Genomic DNA, 18,891 nt, shown 5'->3' with positions numbered 1-18,891 from the left:
AAAAGAGTAATTTAAAATATATCTCATAAAAAGTTAATGTCTATTTCATTCACCAAATAGCAAAAAGCATCTATAAAGTTTTATCTGATAGGTAATTTTTATAAATGGTGAAGTCAACCACAAAATTAAAACCATATGATTAGCTAAGAAATTTATTAGTCAGGTACATAATTTATATGATAAGAGTGCAAAATACTGAGTTTTAAAATTGTTTTAATGAATTTCTAATTTTAAATATATCTAGCCTCTGAGTGGGAGATGCTTCTTTATAGGTATAATACTAAAATAAATTACTGATAGAGAATGGAAAATAGCTTATTACTATAATGATAACTTGTTATTTCAAGTTAGTACTAAATTTTAGAAAGTTTGGTCAATTTTCCTGTTGTTCAGTACATCTGACTATTCTGAAAAACAAATTCCTACTCTAAGATTTTTTAAAAATTTCTCTTATGTATCTATCCCTTTTCATTTTAATAATACATAGAACTAATCTGAAAACTTCTTTTTTTTTCTTAGGAAGAAAAGATGCTTTCAATTATCTGTATTTAAAGAAGCAACTTGGCTTATAAAATGTACTTAAAAGTTAATATTGTACTGGTTAGTAAAAAAGGAATTGATTGAAATCTGTCTCTATGATAGAAAACAAAAGGTAAAGGATAAACTTAATCAACTTTGGCTATTAGCACATATGCGTATATATAATAATATATAAGGTACTTGTTCTTCATCTCAACATTTATAACGATCATTTTTTTCTTTACATTTTGAAACATAGCTGACACAATTTTCTACATTCTCTATTCCTATTTAGATTATGATCTGGAAGTGAGAAATCAAAGTGTAATAAAACATGATGACAACATAGAAGCTGCAACACAGTAAGTGCTTAATTAATGTTTATTTATTAACGTAGGACTGAAAAGGGCTATTCACATACCAAAAATAAAAGAGCAGATTAACAGACCAAATGATGCATTAATTCTCCTGAGAAACTAAAACAAAAAAAAAGAAGGTCTCTAGAACACTGGATAGATGTTGTCTGGAATATTTATGGGCAAATATGGACAAAAACTGCTGAGAATGAGAAAAAAATGAATTATTGTCAAATTGTAAACCTTAAAATTTCTTAGACTTATGAATGTTGGAAATTTCCCCATTGGGAAATTTCATACTGGAAAAAATTTCCTACTGATAGTAAGAACTCTATTGGAATGTGAAACCCCTTGGCATGGGAGGATCCTTCTCCTCCCTACTTAAGACTACTTTAGGACAGAAACCTTTTGCTAAACAATGGAAAGGGCTTTGACCTATACTTAAGCATAGAACAGGAAGTTCTTTAAGTCATGATTGATTTTAGAATTGATACAATAGAGATACTTGGAATGACAGAACCAGGACTTGGAACTTACAATCTCCACCCTACTCAGTCTAACAAGATTTAGGAAGGGCTGCAGCAAAGATCAAGATTTAATTATTTGAGAATATGACCTTCAACAGACATGTGCAAAGGAAACAGACCTCTGGGCGGTCCTGGGTTAAGCTAGAGCCACCATTGGCACAGGGAAGACATGGACAGTGATTGGTAGATGTGAGAACTGAGGGGAGGGGACTTAGATGGTGTCCTTAAAGATAGCAGGGTCTGAGAGGTTTTGCTCTGAGAGGAGTTTTTTGCTCTGAGAGGTTTTTGCTCTGAGAGGAGTTTTTTGCTCTGAGGAGGTTTGGCTCTGAGAGGTTTTGCTCTGAAGGAGTCTGGAGGTGGAGGCCCCTGAGACTGTTTCTCCATTTTGGTCACGTGAGTGATAGGGACTGATCTCTTTTCTTTGCCTCAGCTATCTAAGGGTTTGGGCCTTTGGCCCAGCCTAAGGAGAGGGGTATTTAAGTCCTATTCCCTTCTCTCCCTCTCTCCCCCCTCCCCCTCACCCCACCCTCCTCTCTCATACCTTTCTTCCTCCTGCTTGTAATTAAAAACTCCAAAAGGTTGACTGCTGACTCGAGTTTTCATTTAGGAATTACATAGCTGAATTCCTTGGCGACCTTAAATTAATATATATCAGTCTTTTAAAATGATTTCCATGTCACAAAATTCTACCTCTATGGGTAGGAGTTAAATATGATTTTACATGATTTTAAATATGTGCATTTTCATCATTCCTTAAAAGGTCAAGAAATCACATGGTCTAACATTTGAGCCCTGTTGGGGGGTGGAAATCAATCAACCACTAATAAGATTTTGAATAAAACCAACCACACAGTTAGGGGTAGCCTTTTTTGATTGGGATTATGTTTTTGTTTTTTAATCTTGAGAAATTTTTACTTAATTAATTTAGGATATTTTCCCATGGTTAACAAGATTCATGTTCTTTCCCTCCCCTCACCCAAACCCATCCCATAGATGATGTGCAATTCCACTGGGTTTTACATGTGCCATTAATCAAAACATATTTCCATATTTTGAAGTTTACACTAGGGTGATCATTTAGAATCTATATCCCTAATCATATCCCCATCAACCCCTGTGATCAAGCAGATGTTTTTCTTCTGAATTTCTACTCCCACAGGTCTTTCTCTGGATGTGGATAGCATCCCTTTTCATAAGGCCCTCAGAATTATTATGGATCATTGCATTGCTGCTAGTAGAGAAGTACATTATATTTGATTGTACCACAGTGTAATCAGTCTCTGTATAAATTCCTCCTGGTTCTGCTACTTTCACTCTGCATCAATTCCTGGAGGTCATGCCAGGTGACATAGAATTCCTGCAGTTTATTATTCCTTTGGGCACAATACCATTCCATCATCAACAGATACCACAATTTGTTCAACCATTCCACAACTGAAGGGCATCCTCTCATTTCCCAATTTTTTGCCACCACAAAGAGCACAACTATGAATATTCTTGTACAAATCTTTTTCCTTATTATCTCTTTGGGGTACAAACTTAGCAGTGCTATTGCTGGATCAAAGGGCAGACTTTTAGAGTCCTTCGGGCACAGTTCCAAATTGCCCTCCAGAATGGTTGGATCAATTCACAACTCCATCAGCAATGCACTGATCTCCCAATTTTGCCATATCACCTCCAACATTCATTACTTTCCTTTGCTGTCATCTTAGCCAATCTGCTAGGTGTGAGGTGATACCTCCAAGTTGTTTTGATTTGCATTTCTATGAGTTTTAGAACACTTTTTCATGTGCTTATTAATACTTTTGACTTCTTTATTTGAAAATTGCCTATTCATGACCCTTTCCCATTTATCAATTGGGAAATGGCTTGATATTTTATAAAACTGATTTAGCTCCTTATGAATTTGAGTAATTAAACTTTTGTCAGGTTTTTGTTATAAAGATTTTTTCCCAATTTGTTGCTTCTCTTCTAATTTTGGTTGAACTGGTTTTGCTTGTACAAAAGCTTTTTAATTTAATGTAATCAAAATTATTTATTTTACATTTTTGTAATTTTGTCTAATTCTTGCTTGGTCTTAAAATCTTTCCTTTCCCAAAGATCTGACAAGTATACTATTCTGTGTTCACCTAATTCGCTTATAGTTTCCTTTTTTATATTCAAGTCATTCACCCATTCTGAGTTTATCATGGTGTTGGGTGTGAAATATTGATCTAAACCTAATCTCTCCCATACTATGTTCCAATTTTCGCAGTAGTTTTTGTCAAATACTAGATTTTTGTCCCATAAGCTGAGATCGTAGGGGTTTATCATAGACTGCCTTACTGAGGTTTTTCACCCTAAGTCTATTCCACTGATCCTCTCTCCTGTCTCTTAGGCAGTACCATATTGTTTTGATGACCACTGCTTTATAGTATTGTTTAAGATCTGGTATGGCTAGGCCACCTTTGTTCACATTTATTTTTTCATCATTTTCCTTCATATCCTTGATCTTTTGTTCTTCCAAATGATCTTTGTTATGTTTTTTTTTTCCTAATTTATTAAAAGATTTAGGGGCATATGGGGTGCTCAGGGAGGAGTAATATCTTTGGTATGGAGGGCTTCTTGTGTCCTCCTAGGGCAGCTCTCTAGCCTCTGACCCTCACCTGACACCCAGCTCTCACTTGTGGCTCCCAGTAGTTGCTAGCATGCGGCAGTGGCCACACCCCAGGCAACAGCTTCGACAAGCTGGCTAAACCTTGTGAGGGTAGCCATCGGGTCGTCGTCGACCCCTGGTGAACTAGGGCTTTGCTCACTCAGCATGTGAAGACTGTTTCGACAGAACAGGTGGAAGAAACCAACAAGAAGGTTCAACGGCTGAGATGGCAATGCAGCAAGGCACTGTGGAGTGCTTAGGGTGTGTTGGAGCACAAAAGACAACATGGTCATCCAATGCAGCCGAGGAAGTCTCCAGGTGTAACGACTTTTCGTGCCACTGGACCCAGGCTTCCGACGCCAAGAGAGTGGGACTGTCTCTGTGCATCGACTTTTCCACTTAAATCTTCATGCACAAGTGTCTTTGTGCACAAAAACGCACAACGACAATCGTCATCCTTGGTTACTGAGAGACTACTACCATACCATTAAAAGATTTATTGGTAGTTTGATGGGTATGCCACTAAATAAGTTTGGATAGGATTGTTATTTTTATTATGTTAACTCGTCCCATGTATGAGCAATTAATATTTTCCAATTATTTAGATCTAGTTTAGTGTGGAAAGTGTTTTGTAGTTGTGTTCATAGAGTTCCTATGTTTGTCTTGGCAGATAAATTCCCAAGTATTTTATATTGTCTTAGATGATGTTAAATGAATTTCCCTTTCTTGCTTGTGCTGAGATGTGTTGGAAATATATAGAAAAGCTAATGACTTATGTGAGTTTATTTTGTATCCTGCAGCTTTGCTAAAGTTGTTGATTATTTCTACTAGCTTTTTATAGTTGATTCTCTAGGATTCTTTAGTAAACCATCATATCATCCATATAGAGTGATAGCTTAAGTTTCCTCATTGCCTATTTTAATACCTTCAATTTTTTTTCTTCTCTGATTGCTACTGTTAGTGTTTCTAGTATAATGTTAAATAATAGGGGTGATAATGGGCAACCTTGTTTCACTCCTGATCTTATTGGGAATGCTTCTACTTTGTCCCCATTGCAGATGATAACTTGCTGATGGTTTTAGATATATACTGTTTATTATTTTTAGGAAAGGCCTTGCTATTCCTATACTTTCTAGTGTTTTCACTAGGAATGAATGTTGTATTTTGTCAAAGGCTTTTTCTGCAACTACTGAGATAATCATGTGTGTTTCTGTTGGTTTGCTTGTTGATATAGTCAATTATGTGGATGGTTTTCCTAATAATGAACCATCCTTGCACCATAAACAAGTATTTAAGCCTCTGCTTAAATACTTCCAAGGACCGATCATCACTGGAGGCAGCTCATTCACCTTTTGCATAGCTTTCCTTGTCAGAAAGCTTCTCCTTAAATCAGGCATAAACTAGAGCCATCAATGCTTCTACCTAGTTCTGACCTTGGGGGTCTAGCCAAAGCAGTCTAACCCCTGCTCTGCTATAGCCCTTCAAATGTTGAGAGTTTCATATCCCTCATGTCTTCTTTTTTCTTGGCAAGGTAGTTTGAATTTTATTCTTTAGACCAGTGGTATGAAATGAAAATGAACAGATCTCCACAGGATACTTACTGACTTAGAAAACCACAAATTCACATGATCTATGTTATACTGTGATTTTGTTTAACTAAACATTTTCTAAGACAGCTAAGTAGGGTAGTAGATAAGAGTGCTGGGTCTGAAGTCAGAAAGACCTTCAAATCTGGTCTCAGTCACTTACTAATAACTATGTTACCCTGGACAAACAAGTCACTTAATCCTGTTAGTTTCAATCTCCTCATCTGTAAAAAGAGCTAGAGAAGGAAATGGCAAACAATTCCAGGATTTTTGACAAGAATACCTCAAATGGGGTCAGGAAGAATCAGACACAACTGAAATAATTAAACAATAACCAAAAAACAAACAAACAAATAAACATTTCCCAATTACATTTTAATCTGGTTTGGGTCACTCAGAATTTTACAGGCCCCAAGTACAGGAGACTATACATTTGACACTTCTGCTACAGGCAATAGAGAAGCCCCTGAAGGTTTCTTTATTAGCCCCATAGTTCCCTGTAAGTTAACATTAAACTGAAGTAATTTCATTTTTTTTTTAAAGATCAGGTAACTAAGCAAATGAGGTGATGAAAAAAATTATATTCTAAGACCAAAGGATCATAAATTTAGAGGCTAACAGAACTTTAACAGTCACTTAGTTCAACCTCCTCATTTTAAAAAGGTGAAAACTAAGGCGAAAATGGCTTCACACTGACTAATAACAGCTGGAATTTATGTAGTTTTAGGTTCTATACATATATTAATTACCTCATTATATATATATATTGGATTTAGTACAAAGATAATGGGTTTTAAGTCACTCAACATTTTTGAGCCTCAGTTTTCTCATCAGTTAAAAAAAAAGAAAATACTTGCAGTACTTACTTGCCTCAACAAGGATTTGTCTATTTAAATAAATAGTCTAAACAGGTAGAAATGAAGGCCTATAGCTGATCTGGGAAACTGCCATCATCCCCTTCTCCTGTCTCTGATCTAAAAAAAAGTAAATCACTCTACTATTTATAAATAGTGTGACCTATTAAAAAGTGAAATCCTAAATTATGTTTAACAAAATGTTGGTTATCTCATTCTGAACATCCTAACTGAATTTAAATATGCCATTATTATACTTATAGGTAAACTCCACAAAAGAGACACTGAAAGAGGACAGATATCCCAATTTTCAAAAGAAAAAAGTAGTCTATAAACTATGGATTAATAAGTTTGACAAAGGTTTCTGGCTAAATCCTAGAAAAGACAGCATCAGCTCATTTATTAGTTACTATGAAAAGACAAAAGTAACCTTGTTCAGCCATTTTTCAGTCATGTCCTGTCGTTTGTGACCCCATTTGGGGTTTTCTTAGCAAAGATACTAGAATGGCTTGCCATTACCTTCTTCAACTCATTTTGTAAATGAAGAAACTGAGGCAAATAGGGTTTTGTGACTTGCCAGAATCACACAGCTAGAAAGTACCTGAGGTCAGATTTGAATTCAGGAAGATGAGTCTTCTTGATTGCAATCTTGGCTCTCTGTGCACTATGGTGCCCCATAGTTGCCTATAAGCTAACATTAAACTGACCTAATTTCATTTTTTTTTAAAGATCAGGTAACTAAGCAAATGAGGTGATGAAAAAAATGATATTCCAAGATCAAAGGATAATAAATTTAGAAGATGACACATATGTTATCTCATTATCATCACAATAACTGAAGGAAGTAGGTGCTATTAGGTCCCCATCTTACATAAGAAAAACACCATTAGACTGAGACAGGTTAGGTATGGAATTATGAACTCAGTTCTTCCTGACTCCAAATCTAGCTCTCTCACCCAATGGGCCACTTAACTGTCTCCAACCCTACTATCATTTATAGAGGACTGACTAGGGCCAGGCGTCATGCTAGAAATTATCACTTATAACCATACCATCTCCCTTACTCAATTTTCAGAGAATGAGATCTTTGCACATAAAAGACATACTTTTCTTTAGATACTTCTGTTAGCATAATAAACAAAATTTGTCTTTCAGAATGGTCAAGATATTCAGCACAGGCTTTAAAAACAAAAAGGAAATAATTTAATTACTTGCGCATCAAAAAGGTCAAATAATTTGTCCCAAGTGTGACATGGGAATCACTTTAAAAGACTGATATATATTAATTTAAGGTCGCCAAGGAATCAGCTATGTAATTTCTAAATGAAAAACTCAAGTCAGCCGTCAGCCTTTTTTGGAGTTTAATTACAATAGGAGTAAGAAGGGAATTAGAGATAGAGAGAGAGAAAAAGGGAGAGAAGGGAATAGGGCTTAAATACCCCTTCTGTTTAGGCTGGGCCAAAAGGCCCAAGCCCTTAGATAGCTGGGGCAAAGAAAAGAGATCAGTCCCTATTACTCACGTGTCCAAAATGGAGAAACAGTCTCAGAGGCCCCCACCTTCAGCTTCCTTCAGAGCAAGCCTTCTCAGAGCCCAGGAACCACACCGACCAAAACCTCAACCCCCCTCCTGGAGTCTCAGACCCCCTATCTTTAAGGAAAACCATCCAAGTTCATCCCCTCAGTTCTCCCATCTACCAATCACTCTTCATCAATTTCCCTGTGCCAATGGAGGCTCTAGCTTAACCCAGGACCGCCCAGAGGTTTCTGGCTTTTGCACATGTCTGTTGAAGGTCATATTTTCAAATGATTAAATCTTTACTCCTTTGCTACAGCCCTTTCTAAATCCTGTTAACTTGAGTAGGGTAGAGATTGGAATAATTAAATTTTGATCTAGGCTGCAGCCCTTACTCAATCCTATTAGGACTGAATAGGGTGGAGATTTATTCCAAGTATCTCCATTGTATCAATTCTAAAATCAATCAAGACTCAAAGAAATTCCTGTTCTATGCTTAAGCATAGGTCAAAGTCCTTTCCATTGTTCAGCAAAGGGTTTCTGTCCTAAAGTAATCTTAAGAAGGGAAGAGAAGGAACCTCCCATGCCAATGGGGTTCCCATTCCAATAGACTATCAGTAAGAAAATTTCCAAGTATGAAATATCCCAATGGTGAAATTTCCAACATTTATAAGTCTAAGGAAATTTGAGGTTTACACAAGGAAAACAAAATTCTTTTAACACTAACCTATACCTACCTTTACCTACTTTTCCCTATTCCAAATCATTAAATAGATGACTTGGCTTGAGCATTTTCATCCTCAAAACTATGAAGTTGTAATTCAGAATTAAAAGCTGCTTGTGAAACAGTAAAATCGGATAAAAAAAAAGTTTAATGATATTCTTTTAGATCTAGGATCCTTATGGATTATTCTTTTTCTTGTATAACTGTTATCAAATGCTTGTGTGGAAAGTAATTAACAGTGATTAGTCTCTGATTGCTATGTGCAAGTCACAGACATTATCATTACTGTGATTATAATAGTTAGCCAAAGCTGAATTGTTAAATTTTAGTTCAATCCACCATTGTTTGGCAGACTATTTATACTCTTGACAGATGTATACTGCATAGGGATTCTGGTATACATTTCAAATACACATATAAAAAGTGAAAAAAATAATAGGGCAAGCTGAACCCTCTTAGTGGGGAATGCAGCTGCTAAAATGGTATCAGAAAGGCTCTCTCAGGATTCTAAAGAACTAGTGCCAAATCACCAGTAAATCTGTATATATGTGGGTAGGTGGGTCTCTGTGTCTCTAAACTTATACACATACTCACAAAAACCCACGTTCTCTATGTGAACAAGTGTCCATCGTGGCACATACAGTAATCTGAGGTTACTTGGAAATTAACAAGTATAGAAATCAAAACAATAGATCTCTTTTTAGCAACAATACTGTGACTGTCTAACTTATTATTTACATAAATGCTGAATAAATTCTACATTGTTGACTCTTTCAGGCAGAAGAGTTACTATACAAATCGAGTTTTCCTTTTCAGTACCTAAGCATTTTTTATGTGTCAGGAGGGAGGCATATTAATAACTGAGAATGAGATAAATGTTTTATAGAAGAGCAGGTAGCATCTAATCCTAGAAGTAAAGGAAACAAAGGATTCCGAAAAGTGGGGATCAGGAGGGAATTAATTCCAGACATACTCACTGGCTTGTGGGAACACACAGAGGTAAGAAATAAAATGTCAAATATTAGGAATAGCCAGCAGCCCCAACTGGCTCAAATAGTCTGCTATGGGAGGAAACTTGCACTAAGGCTAAAGAGGCAGACTGAGGTCAGATATGTTTGAAGTCCAAACTAAGGTGGTAGCAATGTGAAGGACAGGAGTAAACCATTTGGGAAACTAGAGGCAGAACTAAAAGAACTTGAGAGACAAATGGAAGTGGCATAAGGAGGAAAAAGTTAAGGTCATCCTCAGATATGATATCCACAGTTCATACCTGGCTTCATTGGCTCCCCCTCACCCCCAATACCTGTTTGTGAAATCTCATTATAAGATCTAAAAAGCCTTGTTATTCACACCTACACAGTACCTTCTGTCCCTATGACATAAGGGGAGAGCCCCAAACTTCCATTCATGGAGAGGGAATAGGACTGACATTTCATTTCCCACCCTGCTGTACTTATATTGCCCCCCTACTTTGACAGGCTCCCATATCCCTGACCCATATTTAGCCTTCTTTTCTGTCATTTTTCTCCAATATAGTACAAATTCCTTGAGGGTAGTGATTGTCCTTGTTTTGTGTGTGCATGGCAAACAGTGCATGGCAAACAGCAGGTGCTTCACAAAGGTTTAATGCCTTTTGGAAGACTAGGGGGCATTAAATCTCAGTGACTATGAGAATAATGTATTCCCCCCCCCCAAAAAAAAAGAAATAAGGAAGTTGGGAATAAAGGAAATGGGATGGGGGGAACAATGGGTTTAGTTTGAAACAGGTCAGGTTTAGGGAGGGAGAGAACATGGATTGCAAAATGTCAGAAAACAATAATTACAAATGGTTTTGAAATATAATCTGGAAAAAATAAAAAAATATTTTTAAAAGCAAAGCAAAAAAAGTAATGTTCTGAGTTTGAAATGCCAATGGGGATATCAAAGGAGAATTGTCCAGCAAACAAATTGTCCCGGAAATAAAGGACTACAATTCAGGAAATAGGTTAGTATTGCCTGATAAATGTAGGAGTCATTCTGTGTAGAAGTGGTAATTAACTTTTGGATAGCAGAGGAGATTAACAAGAGAGAAAGTAGTTTACCCAGTGCTCTGGGGGAAAGCCCATATTCAGAGAGTGATGAAGGAATAACTGTGTGGAAGAAAAAGAAGAGCAGAATGTCATTGAAGACAAGAGAATAAAGAATATTCAGGAGGAAAGGGTGGTCAATTGGGTCAAAAGTTGAAGAGATGTCAAAGATGCTGAAGAATTAGAAAAGACAAACAGACTTAACAATTAAGAAATAATGGTAGGGGTGGAAGCAAGATGGCAGTTCAGTAGCAGCAAAGGCTGAAACTGCTTACAATACTTTCAAACCAATTTTTTAAAAGCTCCTCAAAATGACATGAGTCAAAAACCAACAGCAAGATTGGGGGACGGCAGGTACACAGCGGTGTCCTCCCACTGAACACAACTTAAAAAGTGAGCAGAAAGAATTGATTTTCACAAGATTAGGGGGAAGCAGAAGCAAAACTGCCACTCATCACATAATATTTCAAGTTCTGAGTCTAGACATAAGTCAACTTTGGGATACCAGGAAACAGGTTATACTAACAACAGAGCACCCTGCACCAGAGACCCACCCTTGAAGTCCCAGGCCCTGACACCAGCTTGCCTGAAAGTCCATAATGCTGGGCCTCTTCAAGCCTGCACTGTGGTGAAGCCCTTAGCTCTAAAACAAAATAAATAGTTCAAAGCCATTGGCAAAGGAAACAAAATCAACAGCTTTCAGAATTTCCAGTTCATAGGCAAAAAAAAAATGAGCAAAGAATGGGAAAATGAGCAAAGAGCAAAAGAAACATATAACCCTAGAAAATTTCTATGGTGACAAAAAGCAAAGCACAGAATCAATAGGGGACCGTGAGATCCAAGGAACCACATGTAAAACTTCAAAAGAAAAATAGGAATTGGTCTTGAATGCTAGAAGAACTCAAAAAGAAATTCAAAAGTCAAATAAGACAAGGTGAAGAAAAACAGGGAAAATAAATTAAAGTAATGCAAAAGAATACTGGATATTGGTGGGAAAGATAGTGGCCTGTCAGTACCAGATCTTAAACAGTACTATAAAGCAGTGATAATCAAAACAATCTGGTACTGGCTAAGAATGGAATAGACCTCAGACATCTAGTGTTTGAAAACCCAAAGATTCTGGCTTTTGAGATTATTGGATTCATTATGGGACAAAATTACTGGGAAAACTGGAAAAACATATGGTAATAATCCAGGGTAGGGAGTTGGCATGGCATGAAGCCATGGAAGGAGATGAGGACAAAGTGTTGAAATGGAAAATGGTATATAAAGTGCTTAACTAGAGAACCAAGACTATGGAAACAAGAAAGTGAGACTGATAGAGGGATAAGAAGGATATGGTAGGAGTCAAAATAAACATGTTTTAAAGTAAGGGTTCTTAAATTCTTTTGTGTCACGAACCCTTTTGGTAGTCTGCTGAAGCCTATGGACTAATAAAAATAATGCTTTTAAATGTACAAAATAAAAAATAAAGGAGTACAAAGGAAATCAATTATATTGAAGTATATTTATCAAATTTTTTAAAGTTCAGAGACCTCAAGTTAAAAATTCCCATTTTAGGGGAAACATACCTAAAAAAAGGTAAGGAAATAGTAAAAGAATATAAGTTTTTAGCCATAGGAAGTTACATCCCAGAGTACTGAATTTTTAACTAGGAACAAGAGGAAGGAACTGGAAAGATGCCAAAGGTTAAATAATGTTCTAATTTTCAAAAATGGGGGTGAAGGAGAGAGGAAGGGCAGGGATAGATTCCAGAAACTAAAGTCTGAGCTTCACATTGATTCCTAGCAAAATCCTAACAAAGTATTAAAGAGAGTTTTCAGATACTATAAAAGTGGATATCATCCAAAGTTAACATGGATTCATTAGGAAAAAGTTATGCTGAACAAAGGTCATTCCATATTTTGACTCAAGATACAAAGAGGGGATCCATTCCTTTCAGCAAGTATTTCACATAAGTCTTTCACAAAATCTTTGTGGATCAGTTGGAGAATTATGGATAAGTGTGGTTAGGTAAATTGATAGTTTATGGAATCATTATATTCTAAATTTATTTATTAAAAACCTGGAGGAATGCTTCTAATAGCATATCACATTGCTATGCCTTTATTCTATTTCACTCAACATTTTTGTAATGAAGGCTAAGAAGAGAAGCTCATCAAATCTGTAGATAAAACAAATCAGAAGCCATTGTCATTAGTTCAGAGTATATGCTAAGAAAGTAAGTTATGCATCCAGGAATATTCTTTTATGGTATTTTAAATTCATTTTTAAAAACCCATAAGATTGCTTTTTGAATTTACCTGAGTAATCTGCCAAGTGCTATACTTTCTAGTAGGCTAACTTTACTGAGAATAATCATGTAGGTTTTAAATCACAATCTTAACAGTCATAAATAGTATAAACACTGAGCATACCAGTGTCACACCTATCAGGAGGTACAATCATCTTCAAATGCTCCTTCTTCTCTTGCTTAGAGAATGTGACAGCAGAAAAGGCCACTGAGGCCTCTTCCATAATCCAAGACCTTATAACCAACAATTTTACTTTATCTCTTTCTTTCTGAATTTCAACAATGATGAATCTCTAGCTGCCCAAATATAAGTGACATCCTTCTCCAACTCTCATTTCCTACTCACTTCACTATTTACCTCAATCACTTGCCAAGTCCCAGCTCAGCCATGTATTCCCCTGGTACTATGCCCAATGGACTTTCCATTCCACAAGGAATAAAAGCTCCTTCACTTCAGATTTGTGTTCTCAAACTCCTTCCATCTACTCACACTTGAAAAAAATCTGGATCCCTTCATCTAACAGTCACAGATATGACACTGATTCGCTGCTCTCTCAAAGGTGGAGGCAGAGAAAAGCCAGAACACTTCCTGCTTGCTGCTGCCCCTAAACCCTCCTTCTGCTGCCATCTCTCACTGTCTCATATCCTTCCAAGGTCACTCCATTCAAATCGCTCAGCTATTGGCCCCAGGTTATACCCCACCTTGCTTAGGGAGTTTAGTATCTAGTTTAAGGTTCTCCTCTCCTGCCTAACTCTTGCTTTCCAGTATAGGCTTCAATATACGTGCCAATATGCCCTGAAACGTTCATCTCCTAACACCTCAATTCTATGACCTACCTCTCGGTTCACTTCAATAATAAAATTCTTGAGAGATAAAGATACTGCTTTTATCAGGTGATAATTTCTTATTATCTCTCCCTATATTTTACTACTTCTATTTTTATTCTTTGTCTTTACTTGGTCCTGTCCTAGGTCATCACCTCTGTTTTGACTTAATACTTCTCAAACTCAACCCTATAGTTAACCATTTCAGCTCTACTCTGTCCTCTATTCTGAAATACCTTGTCCAAACACTATTGATGCCAAATCTTTCCAAGTCCCAAAACTGGGTTATTTAATGGAAAATGTTCCCTTCAGAGTGAATAATGATCTTTAGTTGCTAAATCAAATGGTTTTTTTCTCAGTCATCAGCCTTATTGACATCTCTGGTACAACATGGGTTAGGCCAGAAGGGTGACAGCCAGGATTTGAATGACTAGACGAGAGGGAGGTAGTGTGGAGTGAACATGCTTATGGAAAGCCTCAAACTCTGACTCCCTAATAATAGCTTCCTAGTAGTTTCTAACTGTACTGAAGTGGCTTCCTGATCACATATATGAATAAAAAATTTCACCCCTGTGGGATCTGTATTATTCACACTTGGTGAATATAGTGAGACCATGAGTCATTATATTCTGACTTGCTGACTGGAGCTATTTCCATACAGAGATGAAGGGGATCTCATCTACTTAAGTGAAGTACTATCATGTCCTTATTGAATATCCTTGTTATATCAGGGCTAAATTAACCTTCTTCAGTAAACTGTTCAATGACCTACCTCATTTTGTACCAATGATGAAATGAATGAACATAGGGTACTAGCATTAGGTCTGAAAAAAAACCTCACTATTCAAATGCAACTGCTTTCTTTAATGTTGCCAATGATATTTTAAATGTTTTTTCTCCTCCTCAAAAAAAGTCATTTTTCAGTATTCAGTATTCGTCCTTCTTGAACTCTACATCATTTAACACTAATGGCTACCCTCTCTTCCTGGATTCCCTCTTTTCCTCAGGTTTTCATAACATGACTCCTTCCTGGATCCCCAGCCTTTATGACAACTCCTGCTTACTCTCCTTTGCTTCACTATGATTCATATCATGCTCCCTAATTGTGGTGTACTCCCACCCTATGTCCTAGGAATTCTCTTTTCTCTCTATAATCTTTCTCCTAGTTACTTCATCAGCTCAGTTCCCAAGAATCAATTATCTTCTCTATGCAGATGACTATGCAGGTTTATCTACCTATCTAGCCCTGATCTCTCTCCTCAGCTCTAGTCTTATATCCTCATTTTGTACTGGCTATTCCACATGTACCTGATTCAAAAATAAAACTTAATATCTTTTCATTAAAATCCATTATTCTTCCAAACTTCCCTATTCTGTGGAGAATAATACCATTATTCTTCTCCATATGACATGAATTGCACCATTTTTAGAATTCTATATTCCATCTTTAAACTTTTATGCAATGTCTGCTATGCCTGGAATACACTCCTTCCCCACATCCTTCCCCACAACAATATCCTTTGAAATTGTTCCAATATACCATCTACATGAAATCTTTCCTGCATTCTCCATGTCTGGTGTTCTCTCCTCCAAAAAGATTTACTTTGTATCTGCTTATTTATATCCAGGTTGACTTTCCTGACAGAATACAGGCTTTGAGAGGGGATAATCCATTTTATTTTTGTCACTATCCAAAACGCCCAGTATAGTTCATATGTGAAGCAAGAGGAGAACACACATAAATAAAGGTCTGCAAAGATAAACACATACATATTTGAAAGAATATGTTAGAATATATACAGGATATAAGGCTCTATAGTGGAAAAGAATGGAAAAATCAATAAAGGAGAGATATGTTAAAAATTGAGCATGAGGCAAAGAGTGCCAGGTATTAGAAATAGGGAATTGCAATGTGTCACTTCTCATGTGATTCTGTATGTCAGAATATCTTTTCTAAAACTATTTAAAGTGTGTTTCAGGGGGTCAGCTGGGTAGCTCAGTGGATTGAGAGCCAGGCCTAGAGACGGGAGGTCCTAGGTTCAAATCTGGCCTCAGACACTTCCTGGCTGTGTGTGCCTGGGCAACTCACTTAATGCCCATTGCTTAGCCCTTATCACTCTTCAGCCTTGGAACCAATACACAGTATTGACTCCAAGACGGAAGGTAAGGGTTAAAAAAAAAAAGTTTCAGGATACATTATGTTTTTATAAAGATACAAATGTAAATTATGCAATAAATACTTACGCTGACCCCATCGGCCTGTTTTGGGATTCAAATAGTTTGGATAAAGCCCATCAGGTCTATCCATTTTCTGAAGCAGTTTCCGAATGTGCATGACCTGAACAAAACAAATATAAACAATATAAAAGCATCACTGTATATATCAAACTTTATATTAATCTAATCCTTTTCCCCCACTTGGATACCATGCTCTGTTTATGAACTATATATTCAATTGTATTTTTACATTGGTTTTTACTAAATTAAAGGATACTTAAGAAACAAAAAATTTTTTATTTTATATTTTTCTTTTTCTTTTTTTTAATTTTTAAAAACCCTTAGCAATACTATGTATTGGCTCCAAGGCAGAAGAGCGGTAAGGGCTAGGCAATGGGGGTCAAGTGACTTGCCTAGAGTCACACAGCTGGAAAGTGTCTGAGGCCAGATTTGAACCTAGGACCTCCTATCTCTAGGCTTGACGCTCAATCCACACTGACCCCCAGCTGCCCCCTATATTTTTCTTAAAAAAAAAAAAAATTATTAGTAAAATGAAGGACAAAGCCCTGATATTGTCATAAAGTGAATTACTTTCTGCTTAATAAAGTTTTATTTCATTCTAAAGATAACATCTCCAACTTACTGAAAGCAAGACTAACCTTTTGGTAATAGACTGGGTCCCCTGTCAAATAGCTGAGGTGGACAAATTCCATATGCAGGGTACCAAATTCAGCCAGAATGCTGCTACCTGCAGAGGCCCAACCCCAGTTTCGTCCAATTCCACTGAAAAATAACAGGGATAAATTTAAATTGGGGGAATTTTTTGAAAAATCATTAATGAATACATTTAATATAAATACAGATATTCTTACTGATTACTACAAATGCAGTTTCCATATGTCCCAGAAATTTTCCACAAGTCAAGAGAAGTTAAAAGAAGCTTTATTTTATAACTAAGTAACTCACAAAAATTTCCTGAATTTCATAACCTACAGAATTTCCATAATAGCATTTAACACAAAAACTAAGTTCTTCTGTTCTCCACTTAATAGAGGCTGAGATAAATAAATATCATCATCACTACCATGTGAGTCAGAGAAACCTGCTCAAAAGAATCTTAAAAGAAGGGTAAAATTTAAACAAAAGAAGGATAGCCATTTCAGAAAAAGAGTGAACATGTGAAGAAAAAGGCAGAAGTGAGAGTTTCTGTGGCATAATCAGGAAATAAGAGGTAAGACAATTTGATTAAAGCAAGAAGTTCATAAGCATAAATAAAAGGTAGAAGCAGCAAACAAACAGAAAAACAAGGAGAGATGTGCTGCATTAAGGGCTAGGCTGGCATAGTAGTCTGAAAAATCAAGAATAGGTACAAAGGACATTACAAAAGGAAGAACTTACACGAATTAGACAATGATTAGATATATATGGGAGACTGCTATAAAGGTACCATCATATACTACTACTTCACTTATTCCTCAGGGGATGATATCAAAGATGACTCTTAGGGACAGCCTAGCTGATATCTGAAGATCATTATGATTCTATACAATTCTGAAAATTTATGATTTGACCAATTTTTTTAAATGCCTACCTTCCATCTGACAATCAATACTGTTCTAAGGCAGAAGAGTGGTAAGAGCTAAGATATGAACCTCCCATTTCTAGGCCTGGCCCTCAATCCACTGAGACACCCACCTGCCCCCCTTTACTACAAATTTTGAACCAGAGTGATTAGAAAACTGTGGTACTACTTTAACATTTGCTTTTTAAACATGATAAGTTTATTTTTATTATGTTGCATTTGAGATAAGAACCATCCAGATTAGGCATCCAATAGACAGATGGAAATAAGAGGGCTTATAGATGCAGAAATGAGAATATCTACATAGAGATATGTAAAAAATAGACTCAAATACAGGTCTACAATCCCCACAAGCCTTTGCTCCACTTCCCCAAAATGCTTTGTAATCTCACAGGAATTCTGAGGTGGGCTGAGATGGAGGAAGGATTTCAGCTGGTGGCAAAGGTTTTTGGAGTCTCTCTTTTGGACTTCCGTTTTGGAGCAGACACGTCTCTTCCATGATGTGAGGTTATTTTGCCTAGGCAAATGTTTCTTACTTGTATATTCTTTAATCTTTAACCTTTAATAAACCTCTAAAAAATATAATACTCCTTGCAGAGAGAAACTAATTTCTACCTGCCTCAGTCTCCCCATATTCCCTAATTTTAATCTTTACAGTTTGGTGACCTAATGGGGAAAAAAAAAACAAAACTCTCAATCTTCTGATTTCTTTCTAATCTTTACTTAATCTTTAATAGCTAGTACCTAGAAATTTTTTTTTGAGCCACATCTCTCTGGCCAAGGTTTTTTTTTTTTTACCCTCGCAAAGCTGCAGTCCCCAATCCAGACCTGTTGCTTTTGGCGCCCACCTGGCCCCTGGCTGCTAAGTTCTGTCTGCCTGCTTCTCCTGCTTCTGCTCCTGACCTCTCACCTGATGACCAAGCTCCTGGCCCTGATTGTCTTTTTTTTACCTTCCCAAAGCTGTTGATCAACTCCTGCCTGCCTGCCTGCCGCCTCCATCCGCTTCAGACAGCCGCTTCTCCCGGCCCCACCCCGGCTGCCTGCTCCGCTCGGCCCTGCTTGTCTGCGCTCTGGCTCTGGCCAAGGCCCAGCTGACTTTCTCTCACTCACCTGGCCCACCTGATTCAACCAAGATTGTAATCACCTGATGACCTGCCTGCCCAACAAACCCAGATCCTTAGCTGGTAACAAAAC

The 18,891-nt window shown here is 36.9% G+C and overlaps 1 protein-coding gene across 4 annotated transcripts in view; it reads right to left on the bottom strand.

Moving 5' to 3' along the window:
* MAN1A2 (mannosidase alpha class 1A member 2) overlaps positions 1-18,891 on the bottom strand; it is a 267,616-nt gene that overhangs the window by 51,708 nt on the left and 197,017 nt on the right. For all 4 annotated transcript variants that reach the window (XR_008916779.1, XM_001362742.5, XM_007485274.3 and 1 more), the window contains 2 exons: positions 16,775-16,898; positions 16,143-16,236 (listed from right to left, as the gene is read on the bottom strand). Coding sequence is in view for 3 of the 4 variants with exons in the window: in XM_001362742.5 (XP_001362779.1) it covers positions 16,143-16,236; positions 16,775-16,898 (218 nt within the window). In the remaining variant the exon portion in view is untranslated. The remainder of the gene's footprint in view (positions 1-16,142; positions 16,237-16,774; positions 16,899-18,891) is intronic.

This window comes from Monodelphis domestica, chromosome 2 (assembly GCF_027887165.1).
Source record: "Monodelphis domestica isolate mMonDom1 chromosome 2, mMonDom1.pri, whole genome shotgun sequence".
NCBI lineage: Eukaryota > Metazoa > Chordata > Mammalia > Didelphimorphia > Didelphidae > Monodelphis > Monodelphis domestica.
Note: the sequence above shows the minus strand (reverse complement) of the source record. Positions and strands in the feature narration are given on the sequence as shown.